The 9522-nt window shown below is 39.8% G+C and overlaps 2 protein-coding genes across 5 annotated transcripts; one reads left to right on the top strand and one right to left on the bottom strand.

Moving 5' to 3' along the window:
* Window positions 1-841: 841 nt before the first annotated feature.
* Window positions 842-3383, bottom strand: tubb4bl (tubulin, beta 4B class IVb-like; the record flags this gene model as incomplete). 4 transcript variants are annotated; one of them, XM_079253233.1, is made up of 5 exons in its annotated part: window positions 842-964; window positions 1823-1899; window positions 2038-2148; window positions 2260-2368; window positions 3321-3377. In XM_079253233.1, the coding sequence occupies 5 exons, from the start codon at window positions 3375-3377 to the stop codon at window positions 842-844; spliced, it is 477 nt and encodes a 158-aa protein (XP_079109359.1). The 4 variants fall into 4 exon arrangements, with proteins under 4 accessions (XP_079109359.1, XP_079109358.1, XP_079109356.1 ...); XM_079253232.1 differs by having other exon boundaries at window positions 842-1899; window positions 3321-3383; XM_079253230.1 differs by lacking the exon at window positions 2038-2148 and having other exon boundaries at window positions 842-1899.
* A 2266-nt stretch (window positions 3384-5649) lies between these two features.
* Window positions 5650-7627, top strand: LOC306765137 (zinc-binding protein A33; the record flags this gene model as incomplete). The annotated part of the gene is made up of 6 exons (XM_079252501.1): window positions 5650-6045; window positions 6234-6329; window positions 6408-6638; window positions 6783-6805; window positions 6891-7000; window positions 7089-7627. 6 exons carry the CDS (start codon window positions 5650-5652, stop codon window positions 7625-7627), a joined length of 1395 nt encoding a protein of 464 aa, XP_079108627.1.
* Between the last annotated feature and the right edge of the window lie 1895 nt (window positions 7628-9522).

Here is a 9522-nt window from a genome sequence, read left to right as displayed (position 1 = left end):
ATAAGTGAAATTTTTTTTATCCCAAGTTTGCATTTCCAGCTTCCATGGTAACGAATAATTTACAGGACTGGTTTCTCAGGATTTTGACATATTAGCTACAGTTTAATTCTATAGTTTATAACATTATGTACTCGTATAAAAAGACAGAAATGTTTTATCCATTTTCATTTTGCATCGTTAAAATTTTCCTGTTTGTTTCAACCTGTTTTGTTACATAAATTAGATGTATGTCATTTATGTTTCCATGTTAATAGTCTTTCATCTTTATTTCCAATATACAGGTGAAACTATATGTAGATAGACTTTATAAGGTCCTAAAATAATACATTGGTGAGACCACCCGGATATTCAGCACAAGAACACAACTTCCACTCAAGAGTCAACATTAAATCACTCTGACGTATTCAAGGCTTTAGTTTCATCAGCAATTTGCAAGACAAACTTACTGTAAAATAGCGTGCCAGAAGATGTCTTTAGTATCATCCAAAAGATTAAAATAAAAAAAGTCAGAGGCATGAGAGGCCTTTCAATGTGATTTTAATCATTCTTTCAAGGCTTCACAGTTAAAATCACTTGCTTTTTAAATATGGCAAGGCAATGGGGGACAGATACAGGGACGTCAATAATCCAGTGCATTCACAACATACAAAAACATATTAACATAATGAAAAGAAACTTCACTAGTACCAGTTAATATCAATGTCTAACACTAGAGCATCAGTGGTCTAGATGATGACAGTTGTTCAGTGTGGCAGACCATTCAATTCAAAATTGAAAGCAATGAAGAGGATGGAGTTGGGTGATGTGTGAAGTGAAATGAGGTTTGGCTGCTGTGAGGTTTTTATGCGACTTCCTCTTCGCCTTCTTCCTCAAACTCGCCCTCCTCAGCGGTGGCGTCCTGGTACTGCTGGTATTCAGACACCAGGTCGTTCATGTTGCTTTCCGCCTCGGTGAACTCCATTTCATCCATACCCTCACCTGTGTACCAGTGGAGGAAGGCCTTGCGGCGGAACATGGCAGTGAACTGCTCGGAGATGCGCTTGAACAGCTCCTGGATGGCTGTGCTGTTGCCAATGAAGGTGGCAGCCATTTTGAGGCCACGTGGTGGGATGTCACAGACAGCGGTCTTCACATTGTTTGGGATCCATTCAACGAAGTAGCTGCTGTTCTTGTTCTGCACATTCAACATCTGCTCATCCACCTCCTTCATGGACATGCGCCCCCTGAAGACTGCAGCCACAGTGAGGTAGCGGCCGTGACGTGGGTCGCAGGCGGCCATCATATTCTTGGCATCGAACATCTGCTGGGTGAGCTCGGGCACAGACAGCGAGCGATACTGCTGGCTGCCCCTGCTGGTGAGGGGGGCGAACCCAGGCATGAAGAAGTGCAGACGGGGAAATGGCACCATGTTCACAGCTAGTTTACGGAGATCAGCGTTGAGCTGGCCGGGGAAACGCAGGCAGGTGGTCACCCCGCTCATGGTGGCAGACACCAAATGGTTGAGGTCTCCATAGGTGGGGGTAGTGAGCTTAAGTGTGCGGAAGCAGATGTCATAAAGAGCTTCATTGTCAATGCAGTAGGTCTCGTCAGTGTTCTCTACCAGCTGGTGCACAGAGAGGGTGGCATTGTAGGGTTCCACCACGGTGTCGGACACTTTGGGAGAAGGCACCACGCTGAAGGTGTTCATGATGCGGTCAGGGTACTCCTCGCGAATCTTGCTGATCAGCAGGGTACCCATACCAGAGCCAGTGCCACCACCCAAGGAGTGAGTGAGCTGGAAGCCCTGAAGGCAGTCGCAGCTCTCGGCCTCTTTTCTCACCACATCCAGGACAGAGTCCACCAGCTCAGCCCCCTCGGTGTAGTGGCCTTTGGCCCAGTTGTTTCCAGCCCCGCTCTGACCTGCAATCACAATCATCAGTTTATTGATTTAAAGAAGAGACAAAGACAGGATAAACCAACAAACATGGGAAGTATCAATTAAGTCTGGTTTGCATATAAAAAGTTGAATTTCTTTTAAATAAAAAAATTACAGCTTACCAAAGACAAAGTTGTCAGGTCTGAAGATCTGTCCAAAGGGGCCTGACCTGACTGAATCCATTGTACCCGGCTCCAGATCAACCAGGATTGCGCGGGGTACATATTTTCCACCTGCAAGCATACCAAACAGCTTATCAGTGTTATCATATGTAAACATACGCATAATTTTAAAACAACAGAAGGACTTTTTTTTTGCATTTTACAACTGGATCTGCAGCCTACCTGTGGCTTCATTGTAATAGACGCTGATCCTGTCTAGCTGCAGATCGCTGTCTCCATGGTAGGTACCAGTGGGATCAATGCCGTGCTCATCACTGATCACCTCCCAGAACTAAGGGAAAGAAAAACAAGTGTATTGGGAAAGGATCAAGGAAAACAAAACTTAATCTCACCTTAATTAAATAAAGTTAAACAGATAAAAACAAAAGCCAGCTTTTTATTGTTATACATAAATGACCACTATGTTAAATGAATGGAAATATGTGTCATCTGGCATTTGCAGAAAGCTTTAATGCATTAATAAAGCCATCCATTAGTCTGAAAAGTGCTCTGGAGTAATCAAGCAGATGGCAATAATCTGAGAAGTAACACTGCTTTAACATATTAATGGTAAATGAGCTTAAACGTTATTACTTTAAAAGTGAATTAAAAGTAATATAAGAATGTTTAAAACTAGATCTGAGCAGAGAACAGACAGCAAGTCGTCTAGGAATGAATGAGAGTTAAAGAAAATAGGTCATAAATTAGGAGGGGAAGCTTCTCCTTCCTCACAATAAGGATTCATCACCATCACAGTCCATGCCTTATATAATTCCATGCAACATTCGACAAAATAGCACTATTATTATTATCAGAAAATTGCTATTATTAGTCTACTAGCAAATGCTGCATGCAGATACAGAAACAAAATTTTTTTTTTTTTTTCCCCCCAATAATCGTCTTTTTTAAACATTAAATCTGCACCTAAAAAGGATCTTGACTACGATTTCCATGCTGCAAAGATGTTGCATTTTGCTTTTCATTTAAATGTTCTATTTTTTACTATATATATATATATATATATATATATATATATATATATATATATATATATATATATTTTTTTTTTTTTTTTTTTTTTTTTTTAAGTAATGCACGGATCATAAGACGAAGCTGCATCGAGTTTCTTCTAGAAAATTCCGGGAGGATGGATTAAAGGGTTCCTCTTAGCGCCAAGCGAGGCGTGTCTGCAGGAACGCCTGCACAAATCCTACCAGAGTGTAATAAAAAGCATGATGAAGTACCTTGGCTCCGATCTGGTTTCCACACTGGCCGGCCTGCAAATGCACAATTTCGCGCATTTTGGACAAACGGAGAAGAAGACGATCGAGGAGGAGACGGAGATCTGAGCAGCAAAGACACACAGGGTGATGGCTCCTGCAGTGGATTGTCCCGGATTTGTTGTACCGCCTCTAAAACCGTCTACTGGCTTGAAACGGTGGTGCAGCGTGACGTCATCACCATGGCAACCAAAGACCGGAGGAGAGAGGGAGGAACCAAAACCCGTGGAAATGGAGGATAGGATGCGAGGAGCTACATCACTCATAGACAAGATCGTCATTTTCTCACGGACCGAATGACCCCGCATCTCACACACCCCTAAAATAATCTGAAACTCCGTTGTTGTTAAACTTTAACCTCAAGGTCACTGCTGAGGAGCATTAAGTGTCGCTTGTTACAATTATACTCTCATTTGACACAAAACAGTGTCACCAGTCATCCATGGCGTAAAAAGAAAAAAAGAAACTTAATTTGTATCGGCACCAGTTTCTACAGATGATGAAAAGAACATGAATCCCAAGTTTTTAAAGCTTTCTTGGTGCCATCAAGCGTACATGCTAGACAATTCTCTCTTTCTCTCTCTCTCTCTCTCTCACACACACACATAATAAATGCTGGTTGTGCAACTACAAAAATCCAGGAGTAAGTTAGTTTTGATGATGTCCTTTATTTCATTGCATTGTTGTTGTTTTTTTCTACTGAAACAAACAAAAAGCATTACAAGTTGCATAAGAATTACTCCAGCTGTGAAAACATGCTGGTCTGTTGTTGAAGTAATTTCCTGAAGCTTATTGCAGATTCAATTAGAAGCCACTAACATCTTCAGCACAAAGACAAGATGATATATTTTCTAAATCTTACATTACTAAACCTAACATGATCTGCTCAAATAGGTTGTGACTTAAAACAAAATCCTGGATTGGAACATACCAATGCACAGCTGTCTCTCTTACCAAAAGAGCTCTCCCTGCACTCAATCTATTTTTAGCCGCCACCTATTTAATATTCTGCCTGTTACAGTCTAATTTCAGAAAGGTGATAAAATGGCACAGTCAAACAGAAACATCAGTTCATTATTTTTTATACCTCCTTCATCCTGAACAAGTTCTTTGGAGACCAAAGTTGGTCCTCAAGGGCCACTGTCTCTGCAGGTTTTAGACGTATTCCTGCTTCAACACACCTGACTCAAATGAAATGGATCTATCAGTCTGAACTTCTGTACAATGACTAATTAATTTGGGTCAGGTGTGTCTGAGCACCGATACATTGAAAACTTGCAGGATTGTGGCCCTAGTCCGTATTGCATGTATCACCAAGTGAGCAGCAGGGGGCGCTATAAACTGGTCAACACTTTGTTAGAGAGCCAACAAACATGCAATTTACTACCTGCTAGCAGTCAGACTGTATTTGGGCCTAATCTGGGCTACTTTTGGCACTAGCAGAATTACAGCACTGGCAAGTGTTGTGCGGGCCAGATGTGGTTCCTTGGCTGGACATGGGTTTTGGCAAACGTGTGAGCAGGAATAGTACTAAACATGAATAGTTGCCAGGACACAAATTATAGCAATTTTGGTCTTGTTGGTCATGTGACATGGTCATTTTACTCCTTTTTGGTTTCACACTCACCTTAAATCAAGGCCAAAATATGAGCCAAACAAAGTGGACATGTGGGGCCATACTTTTATTTGGGCTTGTATTGTCCAAAAATAGTGGCGGTACCTGGGAAGAACCCATATTAGTAAAAGGAGGAAGTGCAAACTCTACAGAGAAAGGCACCAGCAGCAAATTGACCTCTTGAAAGTAACAAGACATCAGTTTCCAAAATCTGCAAAAGGGCACCTAATTCCTTTGCTGTTTTAACCTGTTTATATTAGGCTTAACAACAACTTAAGTTGTTCAAATTGTTTGCCAGCAAGCATGTTAGGCTCTCAACATATACATCTACACTGAAACATTTGCATTCACACCCTGAATGATCACATTCCAGACTTAAAGTAAGTTACCAACCAGTTTTAAACTCCCTAAACCAGCCAATAGGGCTTTGTTTCCTGTTTCCAGCTAAGTTACATCGAGTGGTTTTTTTCCCACACTACTGCAAAACTGATGTTACACCCACAAAAGTCATGCGCAGGAAATCCAAGAGCATTTGCTACTTCTTGTCTAGAACAATAGCTGTGCAGTTGGTGCTCCATGACGCTCTAAGCAGCACTTACTGTGGACAGAGGAAGCAGCACTAGAGGACTCAATGTTTTAAATTGTGGATCAATTTTAAAAATCAACTTCAAGCTGACTATGATGTCACTTCCAGAGGAGGATCTTACATGTCCGGTGTGCTGTGACATCTTCAAAGACCCCGTTCTGCTGTCATGTAGCCACAGCTTCTGCAGAAAGTGTCTGAAGCACTGCTGGGAGACGGGGATAAGAGAATGTCCAGTTTGCAGGAAAAGAAGACCGAAGTCCGATCCTCCATCTAATTTGGCCCTGAAAAATGTTTGTGAGGCTCTTCAGGAGTTCAAGCGGAAGAATTCTGAGCAGCTGGAGGACAAGATGAAGTGTAACCAGCATGGGGAAAAATTAAAACTCTTCTGTCTGGTTGACAAGCAGCCACTCTGTGTGGTGTGTCAGTCTTCTAGACAGCATAAGAGTCATGACTGTTTACCTGTAGAGGAGGCTCTGCTAGACTGTAAGGTAAGACGAATAAGCATGCTAACTAAACTGACTCTGTTAAAGGTAGAAAGGAAGAATGCAGTTCCACAAGTCGGCCCTGATTGTCATCCATGACATCAAAGAAATATCCAGGCCTAAAACATCCAAAGCGCTCAAACGTTACAACTAGCTATGCTATAGCTGCTAACTGAGATCCATTTGACTTCCAGGACCAACTTGCTACATCTCTCAAAAGCTTGCAAGATAAACTGAGAAATCTTGAAAGGCTCCACAGGACCTCTGTTGACATGTTCCAGTACATTAAGGTAACGTGATGATGTAAACAAGACATGTTATAAACACAGAGATAGGTTAAAGCACATTTTATGATGATTTCTCATCAGAGTCAGACGCTGGAAACAGAGAAGATTATCAAAAGCCAGTTTGAGCAGCTACATGAAGCCCTCTGTCATGAAGAGTCGGCCAGATTGGCGGCTGTGAAGAAAGAGGAAGAGGAGAAGATTGCAGCAGTAAAAGTTAAGATGAAAGAAATCTCAGCAGAGGCGCTGTCTGCCTCTGAGGCCATCGCCGTCATCCAGAGACAACTAAAAGAAGATGAAATGGCTTTATTGAAGGTTGGTGCTGTTTTTACTGCTTTTTTGGATTTAAAAACGTCCCACCTTGATTTTTCTTCATTATTTTTTTGTTTTCCTGCTTTTTTGGATTTAAAAACGTCCCACCTTGATTTTTCTTCATTATTTTTTTGTTTTCCTTTTCAGAATTTCAAAGTAACTCAAGACAGGTACGTTAAAATGATGAAAAAGAATGATGTTTTTCATGCATTCAGTGTGAGTTCTCTCTGTGTAAGAGATCTGCTGTTCTCACAGAAGTAAGGGGCCTGCTTTTGACATGTCTGGATTACTGATGGATGTGACCAAACACCTCTCCAACCTAAAATACAGAGTCTTGGAAAAAATACTATACAATATTGACTATAGTAAGTATATCTCATTATTTTTATTTGTGAAGAAATTGCACAACCCAGATCCTTACATACACGTGTTTCTGAACTTCCTGTCTCTTAGCTCTTGTAACTTTAGATCCAAACACAGCACACCCGTGCCTCATCCTTTCGGACGACCTCACTTCCCTTCATTACTCAAAGCAGCCTGGATGTTGCCCTGACAACCCAGAGCGCTTCCACATGAGCGCTGAAGTGGTAGGCACGACTGCTCTAGATTCAGGAAGGCACCACTGGATTGTGGAAACAGGAAGTAATCATGACTGGCTATTGGGTGTGTCCTCTTTGTCTGTACCGAGAAACACTGAGATCTCTGCTCGGCCTGAAAACGGATTCTGGACTTTATGTTTCCGGGACGGAGAGTTCAAAGCAATGACCTTGCCACCTACTCTGCTGACAGTTTCAGAAATGCCAAAACAGGTCAAAGTGCAACTGGATTATAACAAGGGAATGGTGTCGTTTATTGACCCTGCTGACAACACACTCATTTATTCATTTAGAGAAACATTCACAGAGCCTTTATTTCCATATTTTTATACACAAAGTAGTCAACCACTGAGGATACTGCCAGAGAAGGTGCTTATCGCAATGTTGCGACAGTGACGGATGAGTTATTTATCATTTATGAGGATTGGAGACAATCTGTAATGCTGGAAGTTCTTTCAAAATACTTGGAAAGTACTGATCATCCAAGTGATCATCCAAGTTTTAAAAAGGATGACAAAAACACACATGCTTGTCCAAGTAACTTCTTTCACTCAAAATGTCAAAGAAGTCACTAACAATATTTAGCTGAAGAGCTTTTCTACCACTACCTTTTGAGTATGACAAATATGAAGCTACTGCTACACAACAAGATCTCAAATACAGAACATTTGAATCCATCTAATTCATATATCAGCTTCTTTTTACTTAAAACAAACACAGTGCTTCACAAAAAAAGAAAATGAAACGACAAACACAGTTTAAGTATGTTTGTGAAGATTTTGTGTGTTTTTGTTTTGCTGTTATCCTTCTATGTTGTTCTTTTTCTTTGTTTTGTTTTGTTGCTTTATTTCCCAAATTTTGGGAAATATCTTTCCCATAATGCTTTAGGTTTAATTCTTTTCTTTTTGTTTTCTGTGAATGTGAGGTGTTGTCTTTTGTATGACCACTGTCAAGCTGGACGTTATGTTTTCAGCACCGTCTGTCTGTCTGTCTGTCTGTCTGTCTGTCTGTCAGCAACATAACTCAAAAAGTCGTGGACAAATTTGGATGAAACTTTCAGATATCCCAGAAATGTAATGAGGACCAAATGATGTTGGAAGTGAACAGGATCACCACCTGGATCCAGGAATTCTTTGAAAAGATTTTTCCCTATAGTCGTTTATAGTTTATAGTTTATAGTTTATAGTCATAGTGTTTCTAGTTTTCTCGTTTGTTTTTGAAAATTTTTTGTTTTTCACATTTTCACAATTTTTCCATCTAATTTTGCAATTTCTATTTCAGTTTGTGTTTTGACAAGAAGAAAAGCATAAAGCTCAACAACCCCAAAACATTCAACTTTAAGTTAAATTTGCTACTTTTTATGTTATTATCGTCTTTGTGAAGTGTATTGTGCTTTCTGTTCTGTCATTGCCCTGTGAGTTGTCCAGGGTGTACCCTGCCTTTCGCCCAAAACCAGCTGGGATAGGCTCCAGCTTCCCTGCCACCCTGAATTGGATTAAGCGGTTAGGAAAATGAATGAATGAATATTTAGTCATTTTTCTCATCTAAATGGTTTTTGTCTGTATTTTCAGATGTTACTGTGAGGACAAACATAAATTGTGAAGTGCAATTTGAAGTGAATTTGAAAGCGATTTGCAGGATTTATTGTCTTCCTGAAGACTTTATTTGTTCCAATATAACAATATTGTAATCTATGTTAAAATGGTGAGTTTCAAGATTGAAACTAGAAAGTTAATTCATGAGCTTGTAAATACCATTTAAGCCGCAATATTTACTTGAAACAAGGCCTGTCTAACTTCTTTTTGTGACATTAGGCTTCTTATCTGACCAAATGAAAGCAAATGTATAAAAATACTGTCTCTTTGATAATAATGTTCAAATCAGTCACATAAATGAATAAAATAAACATTTGTGAAACAAGCTACGATAATAGCTCTTGTAATTCTGTAAAATTAAATAAAAAAAAGATCTGTCTTAAAAAATACAAAAGCAACAACAACAGCAGCGAATGTGGAAAAATTATACCATGAAAAAAATGCTATTGATTAATATGATTAAAAGTCAGCGATAAATAATGATTTAACGTGTGTTACATCACTCTCTTGTCTGGAAAAAATACATTGATAATGACATCTTTGATTAATGTTTAAATGAATACAAATTAATTTTATTTTTCTCCAGATTGAGATGAGCTGTCAGCCATTAGATTATGGTTTGACTTACAATGGGATTCTTTTATCAGTGAAATGCACCAGAAGGGAGCGGATGACTGCAGAGTAAACTACACAACA

Source organism: Telmatherina bonti (assembly GCF_933228915.1).
Source record: "Telmatherina bonti genome assembly, chromosome: 14".
Classification (NCBI taxonomy): domain Eukaryota; kingdom Metazoa; phylum Chordata; class Actinopteri; order Atheriniformes; family Telmatherinidae; genus Telmatherina; species Telmatherina bonti.
The sequence above is the reverse complement of the archived record's forward strand: the minus strand, read 5'-3'. Positions and strand labels throughout refer to the sequence as shown.